This window comes from Staurois parvus, unplaced genomic scaffold, assembly GCF_062004578.1.
Source record: "Staurois parvus isolate SC_StPar_1 unplaced genomic scaffold, SC_StPar_1.0 ptg000018l, whole genome shotgun sequence".
In the NCBI taxonomy this organism is placed as follows: domain Eukaryota; kingdom Metazoa; phylum Chordata; class Amphibia; order Anura; family Ranidae; genus Staurois; species Staurois parvus.
Genome location: NW_028317814.1, coordinates 633,973 through 654,257, shown reverse-complemented (window position 1 = coordinate 654,257; position 20,285 = coordinate 633,973). Strand labels below are relative to the sequence as shown.

General features: G+C 43.2%; 1 protein-coding gene across 1 annotated transcript in view; it reads left to right on the top strand.

Moving 5' to 3' along the window:
• Nucleotides 1-486: 486 nt before the first annotated feature.
• Nucleotides 487-20,285, top strand: part of LOC149473005 (uncharacterized) — a 36,748-nt gene continuing 16,949 nt past the window's right edge. Inside the window, exon 1 of the mRNA XM_089684202.1 lies at nt 487-682. Within this exon, the coding sequence (XP_089540328.1) occupies nt 598-682 (85 nt within the window). The 5' untranslated portion in view covers nt 487-597. The remainder of the gene's footprint in view (nt 683-20,285) is intronic.

Sequence of the window (20,285 nt, the reverse complement as noted above, 5' to 3'; positions counted from 1 at the left end):
TTGGCAGTTATATCTACTGTCAGTGATTGCACTAAAAAAATCAGAGAGGCTGGTCATACTGAAGTTGATCAATGAATCGACTTCAGCACAACCAACCTGCCTATAGATGGATCAAATCTCGGCTGGTGACTGCTGAAACGACTGGGATTTGATCCATCTATGGCTGGTATAAGTGAACTTCCTGCATGCTTGCCCATCCAACTGCCCTGTGATGCCCTGCATAGAGAATTATTCACACTACATATCTGGCCTTCCTTGTTTCTTGTTGTTTCTTGGCAAAACAATTGACCTTGGAAATATAGTCACAAGACACCTGTGAACCCATATTCTTAAAGACTTGTTCAACAGTTCCTCATTCCAGGCTCATTCACCCAAACATTGCCATGATCATACAGGTTGAAGTGCTCACAGATTGTTGTCTTTTCTATGCATTGTTACTGTGGTGACAGTAGCTTAGCAGGTGGGCGGTGATAGTTGCTGGCTTGTAATTTTAGAATCAGGACTTCTAGTCAAGCTTTACTTTACTTTTGGTCTTTTCAAGGACTTTATTCCTGCAGCAGTCATTGTACAGTCAGCATTCATTTTCCAGCAGCAACAATGAACAGTCCTGGCTTCATTTTGGTATTGCTGACCATGTTGACAGTTGGGGCACAGGATCACCTACCTCCTGGAGTTGAGCGAAGTAAGTTGATTAATTTGTATTATTCAAATTTTTGGACACGGTTTTAAAGGTTTAGTCCATAAATTCGGTTTCAGGTGCAAGTAGATTGTATCATCCACTCTCTTTTATATCTCTGGGGCTCTGATGACAAGATCCCTACTCCTGAGATTACAGTCCCAACAAAGGTAACAGGACCACCATTAACGTTGTACCCTAAGAAAAGTTTTTTTTCTCCTATAGGCAACATTTCAGTCCTTCCAGACAATTGTTACGTTATATGAGTTCTTAGGTCTGTCCATCGCCGTCATCCAACACGGTAGTGTCACCATGATGGATCCATAACCATTGTAACATCGCTTTTTTTCTTCACTCTTCCTGTTACAGTTGGTTATAATTGTAAAATCACTGCTCAACCAGAATTAAACTTTAAGCAAAACTACTGTAAACCCATCAATTTAAAGTGAAATTAAACCTAAATCTAAAAATGATGACAGGTAGGATTTTTATGACAGAAGAGATCCTAAGCTAAGCATACATTTACGTAATGGCTCTGTGTTGTGATGATGTAACTCCCATGTGCATGTGCTGAAGTAACTTCACCATGACCTGGCCAGTGGCCAAGGAGTCAGAACCCAAAGGAAAGACAGGGAGAAGATGAAAGCACCCATCGCCAACTGGAGCACTGACAGTGCGGCTCTGGAGGAGAATGCTTACCAGGTACAGTGGTGAAAATAATTATTTGATCCCCTGCAGATTTTGTAAATTTGCCCAATTAGAAAGAAATTAAGGGTCTATCATTTTTATTATAGGTGTATTTTAAATGATAGAGACAGAATATCAACCAAAAATCCAGAAAGAAACACATATTACACATGCTATAAATTGTATCGCAGTTCAGTAAGTAAAATAAGTATTTGATCCCCAAGCAAAACATGACTTAGTACTTGGTGGAGAAACCCTTCTTGGCAAGCACAATGGTAAGACATTTCTTGTAGTTGGTTACCCCCTCAAAAAGTGTCAAATGTGGCAGCGGAGGGGAGGAGGAGACAAACAATGTTTCTTTATAAATTTAGGTCAAAATGTATACTGCTCCATTTATTTGGTAAACATAACCCATTACAGTGAATATTAATTAGTCTGAAAGTTATCAAGCCTACAAACTATGGGATATACAATATCTGTAAACTTTTTGGAAAGTAGACAGTCCAAGGTATTTAGTAAGAGGCATGGCAGGTGTTTTCAAGTTGTAATTGTCACCATTTTTTGTAAAATTAAGAAATGGAATAAAAAAAATTCTCATAATTTTTTTACATACTGTTACCAGTACAATACAGTACAGTGTCATCATATGACTGGTGTGGCGGTGATCAGGGATACTGACAGTATGTAAGGAAAAAAAGTTTAAATAATTTTTTAATTAAATATTTTAAACTTTTTTTTTTAACATTTTTTTTAATACTTTCATCAGGGTAGTTCAGTGCCACCATAGTGACATTGTACTACTCTTGGGGGTGATCAGGGATTTTTTTTTTACACTGTTATTGCTTATAACAGTGAAGTTCACTGTTACAAGAAATAGTTTTAGATGTCATGAATAGGTTAACATTTATGACAGCTTAGTTACTGTTGACATGCTGTGATTGGCTGCAGCTAATCACATGGTACAAGTAGCCAGGTACCATGTGATAGCTGTGGGCCAATCTCAGCATCCCAACAGTAATCGAGTTGTCATGAATGGAAACCCACTCATGGCAGTTTGCTTACATAAATATCATGTGATGGCTATTATTATTTTTATTATACAGGATTTATATGGCACCAACAGTTTGTTCAGCACTTTACAATATGATGGGAGTCAATACAAGAGGGATAGGAGGGCCCTGCTCCTTGGAGCTTACAATCTAAGAGCCTATGATTGGTTATAGTGATCACATGATACCCCGGCCACTCAAAGCGGCCTGGTACTGAGTGCTGTGATCACAGCGGTCACAGAACCACACAGTTGCGCATCACAGGGGGTGAGCGAATGTGCATTTGCCAGGCGACATACCAGTATATCACCCAGTATAGCTGTTCCACCCTTCCACAGTAAATGTACTGTTTGCAGGCGGCAAGTGGGCAGAGCAGTGCGCACATTACTTTTGGTGCAGTATATTGTGATTCAGCCCATTCAAAATGAAAATTGCATATAAATTGCGCAGGAACACGCAGCACAATAGTATCTGTCAAAATAGCATTCCAAAGATTGAGCTTGTAGGCTTACATGGGACTTCCATGATTACACATGGTGCTTTACTTCCCTCTGTTTGCTGGCTTATGACAACATCCTTAGCTGCTGCACTCCTGCCTCCATTAGCAGCAGGTATACTGGGCTCCTGTAGATATTTAAGTCTACAAGCTCAACCTTTGGAATGTCACCTGTGCTATTTTGACAGATACTGTTGCTGAGATACATATCTCTAATGCACAATATTGCTGTTCTTTTAACGGACACTGCCATTATTCCCTTGGTTGGTTTGAGACTTACAGGCAACAAGGGAGAGACTCTGCCAAGATAAATCCACCAATTTAATTAGATGTTCTCTAAGCTCTTTGGTGTTTTTGGATTATGGTACCTATTTCCACCACTCCAAGTGGTTTTCACTAATAGCAGCTGGAGATGACAATTTGGTTGGACTGTCTTATATACAATCTTTTTACAATACTGGACCTACTGCCGGACAAGTTTGTGCTATGTTAGCTGTGAACTGTATGCACAGAATATTTGGACATTCCAGCAGACTTACAGTTGGGAAAATAATTATTTGATATCCTGCAGACACCAAACAAACCATTGGTAACACAATACGCCGCCATGGATTGAAATCCTACAGTGCCCACAAAGTCCCCTTCTTCAAGAAGGCACAAGTACAGGCCCATCTGAAGTTTGCTAATGAACATCTAAATGATTCAGAGAAGGATTGGGAGAAAGTGTTGTTGTCAGATGAGACCAAAATTAAGCTCTTTGGCATTAACTCGACTTGCTGTGTTTGGAGGAAGAAGAATGCTGACTATGACCCTAAGAACATCATCCCTACAGTCAAGCATGGAGGTGGAAACATTGTGTTTGGGCTTGGGTGAGGACATCTGGATCCCTGGAGAGGTAAGTGTCTTTAACCACTCGACAACCAGGCTATAACCAAATGACGGCTACAGCGTGGTCGTCTAGTTCTAGGGCCCCTGGGGCACGCACCCATGGAGCTCTGTGATCATTTGGACGCAGATGATCACATGATGTGGTAAAGGGCCAATCACAGCGCCATTTTACTACATGATCAGCTATACCCAATGACACAGCTGAACACAATGTAAATACAGTTACCGGTTATCGGCTGCCCTTTCCTCATGCTGTCACAGTGTGAGGAGAGAGGAGAGCTGGTAATCAGCAAATCTATTCAAACATCTGAGGGCATCAGTGCAGCCTCAAGGGGACATTAGCGCAGTCCTAGAAGTGTCCAACAGTGCACTCCCAACCAGGGGCGGACTGACAACTCATGGGGCCCCTGGGCAATAGGGGATCATGGGGCCCCTGTGTCCTTGCCCAAACGCAAAAAAGCCTATGAAAAAGGTACCAGGGGCATCTCATAGGGCCCCCTACTGACCCCGGGCCCTCGGGCAGTGCCCTAGTTTCCAAATGATCAGTCCGCCACTGTTCCCAACAGTGTCCATCAGTGCCATCAGTCAGTGTCCATCAGTGCCGCCAGTCATTGCCGTCTATCAATGACATTCAGTACCGCCTATCAGTGCCCACCCATGCCGCATATCACTGCAGCCTCATCAGTGTCTCCTTGTCAGTGCCCATCAGTGCTGCCTATGAGTGCAGCCTCATCAATGCCACCTCATCAGTACCCATCAGTGCAGCCTCATCAATGCCACCTCATCAGTACCCATCAGTGCAGCCTCATCAGCACACATCAGTGAAGGAGAAAAATTACCTGTTTGCAAAATTTTATATCAGAAACTAAGAAAAAAATCATTGGTCTTTTTTATTTAACAAATAATACAAATAATAAAAAAACCCAGTGCTGAGTAAATACCACCAAAAGAAAGATCTATATTTCTCAATAAAAATTATATACACCAGTTTGGTCCTTTGATGTGCGTTTAACAGAAGGAAACCATGCTGCTGAAAACGCATGTAAATGCAATGCAGTACAAAAAAATTACATAATTGTTAAAAAATGTATAACAAACGTACTGCAAATGTATGTAAGCGCACATCTGGAACTGCAAACTGATTGTGCAGATTGCGGTGTGAAGGTCCCTTTATATACATTTAAAATACGTATATGTAAAAGAAGGTATCGGTTATATTTTTGTCACACCATGCGTTAGCCTTGTTCAAGCTAAAAACTGGTTCACGCTGGTGTGTGCGGTGCTTTTAGGTAAGTTGCCACTGAATTCTATGTAATGTTGTTTTGCTGCATCAAAGAAGCAGCAAGCAGAACTTTTTTTTTTTAAAGCACCACACCTAAAGCGCACATAAAATGCACAGGTGTGAACAGGGCCTAATAGCAAAAAAAAAAGGCAATGTATAGTCACTGATTTAAATGCGTTTTTTTAAATGGTACTATATGTGCAGCTCCCATTTGTTGCTATATAACCCTACCTACCATATTCCAATATCATCCTGTGACTTTTTGCACAAAGAGATCTTTCCAGTTAATCAAGTCTCATCTTATATAAACATTTATCCAGTGTCTGTAAATAAAAAGTTCCCACCGCAATAGCAAAAGTGTTAAAAAAAAAAAGCACACAGTCAACAATAACAGCACTTTTCTTTAATAGAGTGCTGAAGAATCTGTGTGAGGACCGGTTCACACTATAGAAACGCAGTCCAGATGCATTCTGGATGCATTTTTGCATGCACATTTTTGACGCATTCCAGTTAATTTTTTCCTCTTTTTCTTCAATTTAAATAGGGTCATGTGTGTTCCAGTGCACTTTTGGTGCATCTCAGTGCGTTCCGGTGTGTTTTCGATGCATTTTACCGCGCTCCAGTACAGTTCTGTCCAGAAAAAATGCAGCGTGTTCTACTTTTTTTTCTGCAACCGGAACTCACTGGAACTTCAAGCACTGATGTAAACTATGACATTGACAACCATATAACCTACTTTCTGTGCGTTTTGGATGCAGAGAAAAAGCAACTGAAATGCATGTAGTTTAAACTGGTCCTTAGGCTTTATTGGTGTCCCAGTTCAGCAGATTCTTCTCATTTCCTGTGTTGTCACCAGCATAACTCCAAACTTTCCTTTATTTGGAGGGACAGTCTCTCTTTTGGATGAAAATTCTTCTGTTCTTTCCTCTTCAGTTGTCCCTCTTTGCGGTCTGATATATTGACTTCTATACAAATTTTCTATTTCTTATTATTGTTATTTTTATTATGTTATCAGATGTTAGGTGGAGGAAGGATAGGCTTTCCTGAATGGATGAGTTTTCATAAATCTGAAGGCAGACAAAGTAGGAGATAGCTGTACAGGTTGGGGCAGTTCCAGAAGATGGGAGAGGCTTTGGAGTCCTAGAAGCAAGCATGGAAGGAGGTGACGAGGGAGCTAGAGAGCAGGAGGTCTTGGGTATTTAACTACTAAGCAAGGTATACTACACTAAACTTTTATAGTGGTACTAAACCACATAAAAAAAATCCAAACTGACCCCCCCGCCCCGGCGAACTCATGTCGCAATGTGCTATTATGCACTGTGCATACTAGTACATTATGACAAACTTACCTACAAAACGGGACCCTCCAGTGGCAAGCTGTCACAGAATCATGGCCGCAGCACAGCTCTCTCAATGGTTGGCATGCCATTACATCGCTGGCTTCTATACATGTAAATATCTTCTCTAGTGCACGTCTAGGAGATATCGACGATACCTACAGGTAAGCCTTATAGATGTACAAGTTATAGTCATACAAGATAAAAAGCGGAGTTTACTACCACGTTTAATACAACTTCTAAATCAACATAACTAGACTTGGGCTCCTTGGAAGCCGAAGGTTCTTCCAGAGGTTGTTAGGGGTTCCTTGAGCAATGAGAAATGTTTGCCTCTCTGATAAGTTGCCAGTGACACCAATGATATTTTTAGCCATCTGTCGATCTATCTAGCTTTTGTGGGTTTAAGCAATCATTTCTGTACATACAGTGAGGAACAGAAGTATTTGAACACCCTGCGATTTTGCAGGTTCTCCCACTTAGAAATCATGGAGGGGTTCTGAAATTCACATTGTAGGTGCATTCCCACTTTGAGAGACAGAATTAAAAAAAGAAATTCAGGAAATCACATTTTATGATTTTTAAAGAATTTATTTGTCTTGCACTGCTGAACATAAGTATTTGAACACCTAAGAAAAAGCAAGAATTCTGTCTCTCAAAGACCTGTTACTGTGCCTTTTAAAAAGTCCACCTCTACTCCACTCATTAATCTAACTTAGTAGCACCTGTCTGAGCTCTTTAAAGACACCTGTCCACCCCACACTCAGTCAGACGCCAACTACTACCATGGGCAAGACCACAGAGCTGTCAAAAGACACCAGAGACAAAATTGTGGACCTCCACCAGGCTGGAAAGGGCTACGGGGCAATTGCCAAGCAGCTTAGTGAAAATAGATCATCTGTTGGAGCAATTGTTAGAAAATGGAAGAGGCTAAAGACGACTGTCAGTCTCCCTCGGACTGGGGCTCCATGCAAAATCTCACCTCGTGGGGTATCACTGATGATAAGAAGGGTGAGGAATCAGCCCAGAACTACAAGTGAGGAGCTGGTCATTGACACCCCACAAGGGGTGTTCAAATACTTCTGTTCCTCACTGTATGTACAGAAATGATTGCTTAAACCCACAAAAGCTAGATAGATCGACAGATGGCTAAAAATATCATTGGTGTCATTGGCAACTTATCAGAGAGGCAAACATTTCTCATTGCTCAAGGAACCCCTAACAACCTCTGGAAGAACCTTCGGCTTCCAAGGAGCCCAAGTCTAGATATGTTGATTTAGAAGTTGTATTAAAAGTGGTAGTAAACTCCGCTTTTTATCTTGTATAACTATAACTTAACTGGGAATGCACCTACAATGTGAATTTCAGACCCCTCCATGATTTCTAAGTGGGAGAACTTGCAAAATCGCAGGGTGTTCAAATATCTCTGTTCCTCACTGTATAAGTTCCTGATGATCAGCATAATTGGAACATGGAAGGGATATGTCTTTTGCCTACCTACTCAAGGGTACTCAAAGGTGTTCTTCTTTTCCATCTCAGAGAATTGAGAGGTATGGTCACCATATTGGGAGAGGATGGTGCCCAAGGTGGCCATTGTTTTGTATGACAAGCAGGGTGGCCGGGCAGAGAGCTCAGTAACGCAGAGTCTGTGGTTTTACCAGGCCCAGCATTACTGAGTAGCCCTGAGGATGGAGTTTCTGGTAGTTCACTCCAGCCTCTGTGCCATCACACCCAGCTTCTTCAGACTTCTCTGCTCAATATGAATCAAAATATATGTTTTGTCTGAACTACTTAAACATCCAACCTGTATAACCAATAACCTGTAATTTATATTATATAATGACATTACACTTCCCCAATTGTAGCAGTTGTTATTGCTAATAAGCTACAATTATAATCGGTTGTAAAATATTCTGCTTATATTTTTGTCATCTTTATTTATGTGAAGTCTTTATATCTGAATTAGTATAAATAGTGATTATCTATTTATCATTTCTGTATTACTGTGTACCCAACCCATCCTAACATTTATACATTAAAATAATAACCCAGGGAGAGTGCGCATGCGCGGCCGCCGGGATCGGATGTCCCGGCATTAGCTCCGCACATCTCCGGCACTGACAGCAGCCCATAAAAGGGCATAGTGCCGCTTCACCCCCGGGGCCCCCCCCTGCCTATCTCCGGATCTCGGGCACCTGTCACTATGCCCGGCAAGTCGGCGATTAAGAGCCGTGGAGGCTCCCAGCTGCGGCTCCCTGCGGGGACTGGGAGGACCAAGATGGCGGCCGGATCGGCGCCCGCGGCTCATGGGGTCTCCTCTGCCTCTCCTACAGCAGCACCTCTCCCTCGGAGAGAGAAGATGGGCTCCTCGTCCCACGCTGGGCCAGGGAGGACTACAGCAGCATCGCTAGGTGGGGTGAGTGACTTCCTGCAGCCCCCCCAGTCATCCTCCAGCCCTGTGCCACTAGAGTCCCAGGCTTCGGCCTGTCCATTGAGCCGTGACTCCCCTGCATCCTCGCCCTTGAGCAGCGACATAGCTGCCATTTTTTCAAGCCAGCATAGCGGTCCAGATCCCGCTGATGACAGCCCGGCTTCCTCGCCAACGATTCCTCCTGACCCGCCTCTATACTCTTGTGATGCGACTTTGATAGCTCGATTCGCAGATTTGCTGCAACGCGAATTAGACAGAGCTACCTCAAAATTGGCGGCGGATTTAAAGCAGGATTTTCAGGCCTTGGGCCACCGTTTAGACTGTATTGAGGCTAAAGTTGATGCGACAGTCCAAAGTATCTCCCAAAATTCTAACATGATCACCGACTTGCAAGATCGCCTGGAGGAGGCGTATTCTAAAATTGATGACCTGGAGAATCGGGCTAGGCGATACAATTTTCGCATTCGAGGTCTTCCTGAGTCGGTTAAGGAGCTTACTAGCTGCGCACATACCCTCATGCGGTCCGCTATGCCTGCAATTGATGATCTTCATCTTGAGATTGATCGCATTCACCGGGCATTGATCCCCCCCCGGCAAGGGGGGCCTCCTAGAGATATCATCGTCAAGCCTCATTTTTTTCAGGTTAAGGAAGCGGTTATGCGGTTTGGCAGGGAGAATCCGGATATAGAGCTTGCAGGGCACAAGGTACAAATCTTTGCTGATGTTTCGTCGGCCACTATCCAGAGGCGGCGCTCCCTCAAGCCACTTCTTTCTCACTTGGTTCAAAAGGGCATTAAATATCGCTGGGCCTACCCTTTTCGTCTGCAGTTCACTCTTAATGGGAAATCCTATGGGTTTACTACATTCCAGGATGGCGAGGAGTTGCTGCTTCAGCTGGGTATTATATCTCGCAGTCCGACGTCCCATTCTCCCACGGGATCGGCTTCTCGACCTCCGCCGCTCCAGCCTTTGTGGACTACTCCATCGTCTAAGAAGAAGGGGTCCCGGAATCCGCCCGGGTGGACTTCTTGAACTTTTGTGTTCTTTTGGGGACTTTTCGCTGGAATATGTTCGTTTATGGCGGCCTTTCTGTGGCTCTTCGGAGCATTGGCCGCTGTTGTTATATTGGTTTGGGGGGATGGGCTGGGGGTGGGACTTAGGATGTTAATTACATTTGTTTGCTGAATATCATTTCAGTGGCTCTAATTGCTTTGTTTTTTTGTTTAATGCACTGTGCGTTTGATTTATTGTTATTGGGTTGTAACTGCTGTTCGTGCCGGAGAGTGTCTTTGCGCTCTCCCTGATTGGAAGACTCTTCCCCGGGAATGTTTCTCTGGGCAGACCTATTCCACCGCAGGGCTATTGCTCTGTATTTCCTGGTACATTGTTTCCTTCATTTTCTGATACTGTTTTGTGTACCGCGGTCACTTGGCATTTGGACTTTTGTGATCCGAATGTTCTCTTTTTTTTTTTCTGTTTTTTTTCTGTCTTTTTTCTTTTTGTTGTTTTCTGATTTTTTGGGGGGTCAGCTGGCGACATTTAGGGACTTATAGGGATCTTCTTACTTTTAAGGAACGAGGGGTCTTTATTCTGCTTAGTTCCATAATTATTTGTCATGTCTTCCGTACGGTCCACTAGCGGAGAAATTCGCTTCCTTTCTCATAATGTTCAGGGGTTCAATTCCCCATCCAAACGTATACAGGCTTTCAGCTCATACTACTCCCTTGGGGCGGATATAGTTGCCTTACAGGAGACTCATTTTCCACCCTCCTTCTCTCCACGTTATATTCATAAAAATTACCCTCTCTGCTTTTTTGCTAATGCCACAGAGAAAAAGCGGGGGGTGGCCCTTTGCTTTTCTCGTCGAGTGTCCTTTGTTGACTCTAAAATTATCCGGGACAAGGAGGGGAGATATCTTTTGGTGAAAGGCCACTTGGGAGGCGACCTTATCACTTTTATAATTTATTATACCCCCAATACCAATCAGGTTGAATTTTTCCAATCTTTGCTAAGTACTCTGGTAGGAGAATTTGAGGGTGACGTTATTCTAGCTGGTGACTCTAATTTAGCATTGGATCAGACTCTGGATCGTTCCCAAACCGCCACGCTTCAACCTCCTTCTAGACGGAGCCGTAAATTGGCTCAACTTTTATATCGCTATGATCTTATTGATGCATGGAGGGAGGCTAATCCTACTTCCCGAGACTACTCCCACTACTCCAGGGCTCATGATAGTTATTCTCGCATTGACCATATTTTTCTTCATACATATTCACTCCCCAAACTTGTCACTGCTAAAATCTTTTCCACGCCCTGGTCTGACCACGACCCAGTTTCTATCACCTTTTCGTCCGAGACTCTTGGTAAGACGGCTTTTCATTGGCGTCTTAATGACTCTATTTTGGGTAATCCATCTCATTGTCGGGAAATTTCATCGCACCTACAAATGTTTTTTGATTTTAATAAAGCAGAGGACACGAACCCGGCGATTAATTGGGCAGCTCATAAGGCCTCAGTCAGGGGCTATATTATTCAACTCTCTTCTCGTTTAAAAAAAGCCCGAACTGACCTACTTGCTACTAAAACTCAGTTATATATTGACCTGGTTGCTCAACATAAACATCATCCCAGTTCTGATTTGTTACTTAAACTTGACCAGGCCCGACTGGAACTTAATTTATGTCTTACTACCACTGCGGATAAACAACTTCGTTGGTCTAATCATAAATTCTTTACGTGGAGGGACAGACCTGGCACCTTGTTGGCACGCAAGCTGACTCCTAGACACTCCCAGACGGCCCTCCCCAAGCTCAGACTGGACAATGGTTCGTTATCCCAGGACCCGGGTAAGATCCTCCACAAATTTCAGTCTTTTTACTCTCAGCTTTATAGTTCGCCCACGGGGGGCTGTTCTTCTTCCTCTCTGGAGGCTTTTTTGGAGTCTATCTCCTTTTCCCCCCTCCAGGAGGCACATAGGGAGCTAATGGAACAACCTATCTCCTGTGAAGAGGTTGGGAATGCGGTGAAATCCCTGGCCTCTCACAAGGCCCCGGGACCGGATGGTCTTCCTAATACTTACTATAAAGCTTTCCCGGACATTCTGATACCCCATATGGCCCTGTACTTTAATTATTTGCGGGAGGGGGGTGTGGTTCTCCCAGAGGAAAATAAGGCATTCATTAGTGTCATTCCCAAGCCTTTCAAGGATGCCGCTATGGTCTCCAATTACCGGCCTATTTCTTTAATTAATTGTGATTTAAAGATTCTTACTAAAATCCTGGCCTTACGGCTCCATAATTTCTTGGCCTTATACATTCATGATGACCAATCAGGATTCATAAGTGGTCGACAAACATCGGACCAAATTAGGCGGACTATAGCTTTGCTGTCAGCTGTGCAGTCCAATTGGGATGGATCGTCGCAAAGGGATGTTTTTCTACTGTCACTGGATATTCAGAAGGCATTCGACAGTCTGTCCTGGGATTATTTGTTTAAAACGTTGGACAGGTTTGGGTTTGGCCCTTATTTTACGACGTTGTTGCGGGCCCTCTATTCTACCCCGTCAGCTCAGGTATCCATTCGTGGTCATAAATCAGTTCCTTTTTCGATAGAGCGAGGAACTAGACAGGGATGTCCTCTTTCTCCGTTGCTCTTTGCATTGGCGATGGAACCTCTTGCGATTGCTATTCGCGCTGATTCCTCTATATCGGGTGTTATCTGTGGTCAAAGGGTTCATAAATGTGCCCTATTTGCCGATGATGTTCTTATGTATATATCTGATCCTCGAACGTCTCTACCTGGTTTCTTCCATCTGTTTCATCGTTTTTCTGAGGTCTCCGGTCTTACGCTCAACTCCTCTAAAACTGTTGCTTTGAATATCTCTTTACCCGATTCAGAGGTTCGCTACTGCCGGGAAAACTTTGCTTTTCAGTGGGCTCCTGGTTCTCTCCCCTATCTGGGGATTCTTCTTACGAAATCTGTATCGACGCTATACCAGGCCAACTATATCCCGCTTTTCAAGCGACTTAAGAATGACTTATTAGCCTGGCAGGATCTTTCTCTTTCCTGGTTCGGTAGAATTAATTCTATTAAAATGACCTTCCTACCTAGATTATTATACTATTTTAGGACGTTACCAATTTTGATTCCCAAACGAGAACTAGTCTTCCTGCAGGCTGCAGTCTCCAGATTTGTTTGGAGGGGAAAGCGCCCTAGGCTGAACAAATCTACCTTGTTTTCTTTGAAGAGGCATGGTGGTTTGGGACTCCCTAATCTTTTCGCATATTTTCAGGCGGCCCAAATAGCACAATTATCTTGTACTACGGCCAGGGGATATGTCCCCCAATGGGTTGGGATTGAGGCTCTTTCGTGCCGTCCATATGCTATTGGTACTCTCATGTGGCTTCCCAATAGATTGCGCCCTCCTATTTTGTGTCCTACTCTATCTTATTCATTGTCAGTGTGGGATAGATGGCGAGCTCGTAAACCTTTTTTCTCTCCGCATACTCCGTTGGCTCCGGTGTTTGGTAATCCTGAGTTTGTTCCGGGTTTGTCTTTCGCGGGGTTCCAATGGTGGATTAATAAGGGTTTGCTACGTATTGGTGATTATTTAGATGGGGTTCGCCCTCGGTCTCGTCAGTATTTTGTGAATTTTTGTGGGATGCCTCGTGGAGAGATATTTCGTTACCATCAACTTCGCTCTTTTATTGATAGCAAACTTAGACTACTCACAGAACCTTGTGCGCTTACTTCCCTCGAGGTCTCCTGTGGGGCGAGTGGGGTAATGCGGGGTCGCTTGTCCATTGTTTATGCTTTGTTGGTTGATCCTCTAACAAAATTGTCTTACATGACTTTATGGGAACGGGATTTAAATAGTTCATTGGATTTGGATACCTGGCGGACGGCGGCCCATGCCTTATCGAAGATTTCGATTAACACTGATCTTGTTGAATCTAATTACAAGACGCTACTTCGGTGGTATTTGGTCCCTGCTCGCCTAGCCATTATGTATCCTTCCGTTTCTTCTGCCTGTTTCCGACGCTGTGGTCAAGAGGGTACTATGTTCCATGTCTGGTGGAAATGCCCAGTCGTGAGTAGGTTCTGGATCCGCATATTTAATTTTCTTTACTCAGTGACAGGAATTAATATCCGTAGATCGCCGGAAGTAGCCTTGTTTAATATACTACCCTCTGATGTTCCCAAAGGATCGATTAAACTAATTGTATATATCTTATTGGCGGCTCGCATTACTATAGCTAGGAGTTGGAAGCAATCTTTGATCCCGCTGGATAGGGTGAAACAAAAACTGAACTGGATAATGGTTAATGATAAACTGACGAGTATCGTCTCTGATGATGTGTCCAGATTTGAGAGGACTTGGGATCCTTGGATTGCTTATATTACTGTATCGTGAGTGTCTGGCAGCTGACCCCCCCCCCCCCCCCCCTCCTTTCTCTATTTTTCCTCTTTTTTTCTCTTTTCCTACTATTTGTTAAACATTTTTATTTTTCTTTGTTATTTTTGGTCTATTTTGCTATAATTGTTGTTTATTGATCTTTGAAACTTATATATTTTGATGGCTTTGACTTTTTTCATGTGCATTGTAATGCTATTATCTGCTAAATTTCTTTTTTTTTTTTTTTTTTTTTTTTTTACCTACCAGTATTATGTTTATGATTCTGAATCTGGTTCCATTTTGTTGGTGGGCCCTTTCTTTTTTTTTTCTTTTCTTTTATTGTTAGCCATCTTGTTTTAATATGTTTATTTCTCAATAAAAATATTGAAATATAAAATAATAACCCAGGGGAAAATACCAGAAATATACAAAAGAAAGCCTTGCTGTGTCACCTCTGCCAGCTCCATCACCACACCCCTGCACATCCTGGCTCTCCTGAAATTGGCCTCCTACTGCAGTGCCAGAAAGAGGTTTATACAAGAAATAACATTGTTAACTAGAGGAATGAGTGAGTAAAACACACATGACTCTCCTGTAAATATGCGTAAAATTATCATTTCATTATATGGAAAAAAGACACATGTCTACAATGTGAAAACAATTCTATACCCACCGTGATCTTAAAGTAGAACTAAAGGAAAAATGCTTTTTTTTTCAGTTTGGATAGAGAAAGTTTGGGTTGTAACCAGGGCTTTTTTTTCAGGAACTCAACCATGAATCTCCCCACACACATACACCCTCCAAACATCAAATAGTGGGTGTTTCAAAATTACACTCCAGGAGGGTCTTAAAGGGGCATTAAATACCAGGAGGGCATTACGTGCAGAGTTCAGGGGGTTACAGTGCATAGGGGTACACTACGTACAGAGTTTGGTGGTTCGCTACGTACATAGTGCAGAGTTCAGGGGTGTGCTGCATACAGAGTGCAGTGTTCAGGGGTGTACTACACACAGCGTGCAGAGTTCAGGGGTATGCTACACACAGAGTTCAGAGGTGCGCTACGCACAGAGTGCAGATTTCAGGGGTGCACTACGCACAGAGTGCAGATTTCAGGGGTGCACTTCGCACAGAGTGCAGATTTCAGGGGTGCACTACGCACAGAGTGCATAGTTCAGGGGTGCTCTACACACAGAGTGCAGAGTTCAGTCTTCTTCCACATTTGCTTACCTCTGCATCCCCCATCCACGTCTCACCCCTTTCACCCCTCTTCATCCTTGTCCTCTGAATGTAACCCCCCTCCATTGCCTCCATCTTCTCCTCTCTCGTTAAAAGCCCCACCATCTTCCACGTAACTTACTTTTAAAGCTGTATTAGGCTGAAGCACCCTGCTGATTCTCTGCCTCCCTGCACGCTTTAGGCAGCTCCGTCTGTCTCACTTGCAGGGAGAACATCCAGTGGGGGTGTTGGCATCTGTACTGCACCCTGGGCACCTGCATCTCCCTTGTCCCTGTCCTGCACTCAGTGGGAGCCTCTCAGGAGACCAAATCTGTGGGAGCCATTGGGCGACAAGCTGTCACTTGTAAACACAGAAGCTGGTGGTGAGCAGGGAGCAGAGGGCCAGAGCCAGAGGTGCTGAAGTTCCACCAAGTTCCAGCTGTAAAAAAGGCCTGGTTTTAACCCTTGTCAGGTTTTCATTTGCCATCTGTGTCCCATTGGGGATTCACTTCCCATAGCCAAAGCAAGAAGTGTGAGGATATCCCTCCAAAGTGAAGGAATCCCTGTCTGTCAACAGGATCACCAGAACTAGTGTCCTCATTGGAAGATTCCCCTTCTATTACTGTTCTGGAGACCACTTAAAATTTGGAATTTTCTTTCACTTATTGCGATAACAGTGAACAGGACAAATAGAGAGGGTGCATCTAATGTGATGTGAATTCCTTGTGCATGTGCAGGAGTGACGTCATCGCAGCCCAGCCGACCAAGCGGCTGAAGAGTTCAAACAGAAGGAAGGAAGACAGAGAAGATGACTGTCAGGAGCGTTGACAGTGCAGCACTGGAGGGGATCACTGCCATTATGTGCTAATATGTTGTGTATGCTAGTACAGTATAGCTAAAATCTCCTGGGGTCCATTTCTTTATTTACTTATATTTAGTAGAGGTTCAGTTCAACTTTGAAGCTCATCTGTATCAACAAAGTTGACAACTACTGCATTATGGTAATGGGAGATAAAGCTACACCTTAGCACATGTTAACACAGCAGTGTTTGTGGTGTGTTGTGGTGCTATTCATTTACAACACACCCATGCATTGTGGCGCACTGGATTACAAAAAAAGGGCCATAAGAATTTTCTGCCTGTTGAGGTGTCTTGGCTGCTCACTCCAAATGAAAGGATTGCTTTAACAATGCACATTTTAACAGAATATACTGTATGAAGGAGCCCCAAATATGTTCATGCACATCATTACTGACATAAAGTCAATCACTTTCAAATGCAGTTAAAAAAAAAACAACATACAAGGTACTACCCTTAAAGATCTCAAAATGTGAAATGTTTCATATGAATCTTAAAATTGTCCCCTAGAGCTTCACCTTGATCTGTTGAAACTATGTCAGTTATCTGTTTGTACTGAAAATGTGAAAGCTTTGCAGACAAAAGAGATCTATGGGTTAGGACTTTTTTCAAAGAGGGCCAGATTGGATGAAGTGAACATGGTGGAGGGCCGAACATTTTTCCGAACATTCTTTGAACCATTACAATTAAATGCAAATAAATTATTTTATGCCAAGTTAATTGCAAACGACATACTTTTCATTTCATAACATTAAGATCAACTGACAGCTGAGTTTTCACAATGTATTGAAAATAAATTTTAAAAAAACTTACCTGCACTAATGTGAAGGGTGAAAAAGGTAGCTGGAGCTGAAGTCTCTGCTCGGCAGCCGGGAGGGGAAGAGAAACACACTTCACGCTGGAAGCCCGGCCCTGACGTCACCGCCCTCTGTCGCTCCCAGCGCGGCGCAGTCACGCATGCGCACTGCTCTCAAGCAGAAGACTGTCTGCCACAGAAGGGAGGGCCGTGCGACAGCCGCATTTACACAGACCAGGGAGAGCGCGCCGCAGTCACGCATGCGCACTGCCCTCTGCTCTCAAGCAGAAGACTGTCTGCCATAGAAGGGAGGGCCACATTACACAGAGCAGGGAGGGCTGTTGGAGGGCCGTATTAAACCGACCCCCGGGCTGTGAATGGCCCGCGGGCCGGACTTTGGACATGCCTGGGTTAGGACATGGATTTGTGGTTGTACATCCAAATTATGACAGGCGATCACAGATCTGCATTTTAATTTTTTTTTAGAGAAAATTGTTTATTTTTAAATGCATTTTGTATATTGATGAGTGAAGCATCTATGGTTGAAGAACTTGGCTTTATTGCCTGCTGAGTTAAAAGTTAGCACGGAACTAAGTCCGCATGCACACGGGACGTTTTGATAACGCTGGCAATGTTAGCTGTGTAAAGTCACATTAAAAATGCGAGTTTTTCAGCTTTTTTTTAGCATTTTTGCATTAGCGTTTAGCTGTGTTTTATCGCGTTTAGCGGCTTTTTCCTATGTTTTTCCACGTTTGCGTTTTTTAGCATTTTGTTACCCCCCCAAAATTTTTTGGGGTCAAAAAAAGGCCAAATACTGCAGTTTGCGGCATTGTGCCACGTTTTACCATGTTTTGTCGCATTTTTCAACGTTAGAGCGTTTTTACAGGTAAAAAACTCCTTTAGAAACCCACTAGTTCTGGGGTGTTTTTTTCCAGCCAAAAAATGTCCCAGCCAAAAAACGTTGATTACAGTCTGTGTGTATGGACACGTAGGATAACATGTTGGGATGTTTACTAGCTGTAGAAAAAAACGTCAAAAGCCAAAAACAGCCGCTGTAAAAACGTCACGTGTGCATGAGGACTAAGAGTCAAAATACTTTACTTCCAGCAGTCTGATTCTGTGAAGACCTTCACCAGTGCCGGCATCTTCTCACCAGCTTCTTCTAAGTGCCAATCTTCAGCTGTCTTGATTGGCCGGCGCTCGATGATGTCACTCTTGTGCATGCACGGGAATACAGTCACCCCTTCACATAGGCACTGTACCCAAATGTAAACTGAACTGTATTTTTAAAATTTTTCTTGTTGCTAGGCAACTTTAAAACGCGAAATGCATAAAAATTGCGGCAAAAATGAAATACATGCTTTTTCCATTGAAGTCTATAGAACCAAAAACGCACATTTTGCATTAAAAAATGGACCCAGACGCCTTTCCAAAAAGTGCACAGGGTGAAAACGCAGAGATGTGAACATGTCCCCTAGGAAATCATGTTAAATGGACTGTACCGCGTTGCTGCAAAACACTGCAGAAAATGCTTAGGTGTGAACCTGGGGTAAAATCTGGTGCAGCTCTGCATAGAAACTAATCAACTTCCAGGTTATTTTTTCAAAGCTTAATTGAACAAGCTGAGGTTAGAAGCTGATATTGTTTTTTATGCAGATTTTACACCCCCCCCCCCCCCCCCCCGTTTTAGTAAATCAACCCCACTGTCTTCTTGGATAGCTGTGATATAGCAACCCAAGGAGGCGGGGGGTGGCTGGCAGGTAAAAACTAGAATACATTTTTTTTGCATTTGGGTAAGAGTTAGAGGGAAGAAATGAATAAATTGTTGTTTTGGTGCGTTAAGGAGGTTGGGATTCGCTGTAAATAAATCTAATTTCTCCTTTTTGATATCCGTCTAAGGCTACGTTCACAATAGCTTTGTCAGCATGCGTCAGACAGGCATTTGAGAAGCGTTTTTAATGCTTCTCAAACGTCTATGAAAATTCTGCACATGGCAGCAGACAGTGCTGTTCACACTGAAGCATTAGCGTTGCGGCAAAACTGACGCCTCATGTGGAGTCAGGAGGAGTTGAAGCCTCCCTTTCAAGTCTATGGTGCGCTCCTCAAACGCCTGGCATGTGTGTGTGGGGCGCTTGCGAGACGGTTGTGAGGCATTTGTGGAGCGTTAATACCATTTAACTTCATTATAGGCATTTGTGGTGCAGTTTTAACGCTTGGAAAATCACCGCCTCAAAACCGCGCATAGGGCGTTTGGGGAGCGTTTGAGGAGCGTTAAAAATGTTAAAAACGCTATAGGGGCATTTGGCAAGAGTTAGAAATAAAGTCAAGTGTGACTGGGCCCTTATTGTGACTTTAATGGTTTACATTTTATTTGCTTTTATAAGTTCCAAAGCCTTTGTAGTGGATATTTAAGATATTTAAAAAGGGCTAGGCTACCAAACCCGTTCAACAAGATTTTCTAGCCGTGCAGCTCAACCCTGGACTTTATTCTAAGAAATGCAGCTAATTAGTGGATTGAATGGCTCCTTCTGCCTATACCTAGAAAATCCCAGCCAAAATCGTTAGGTACATTAGACTCCAAAAAAATTATTTTCTAGTCCAGGTATTGGATGATCACAACCAGGGGCGGACTGACCATTCGGGATCTCGGGCAGTGCCCGAGGGCCCAAGGTCAGTAGGGGGCCCCATGAGATGGGGACCTTCCCCTGGTACCTTTCATAGGCTTTTTTGGGTGTGGTTTGAGTGTGGGTGAGGACACAGGGGCCCCATGATCCCCTATTGCCCGGGGGCCCCATGAGTTGTCAGTCCGCCCCTGATCATAACTTGTATGTATTTGATCAGACATGTTCTGAATTTCTAGTGAGATGGAATAGAATAGCGATGAGATCAGATAAAAAGTGTTGTTTTATATAACTGAGTAGTATTGTATGCTGTGTGCTTGTATAGTCATTTTTTAGTTGCAATCATAATATCCACATGTCACATTATTTCTATTTAATAGGGATTTCAGCAGTATACTCTTATAGACTGGGCTCACAGATCTTGAATATTTATTATTTGTTACCAATAAAGAATAAGTGGTTTTAGCAAGTCCGTTATGTGTGTCCATCTGATTCTAGATTTAGAGTTTTCTGACTTTCTCCAAAAAAAAAAGAAGTGTGTACAGCTTAAAGTGAAC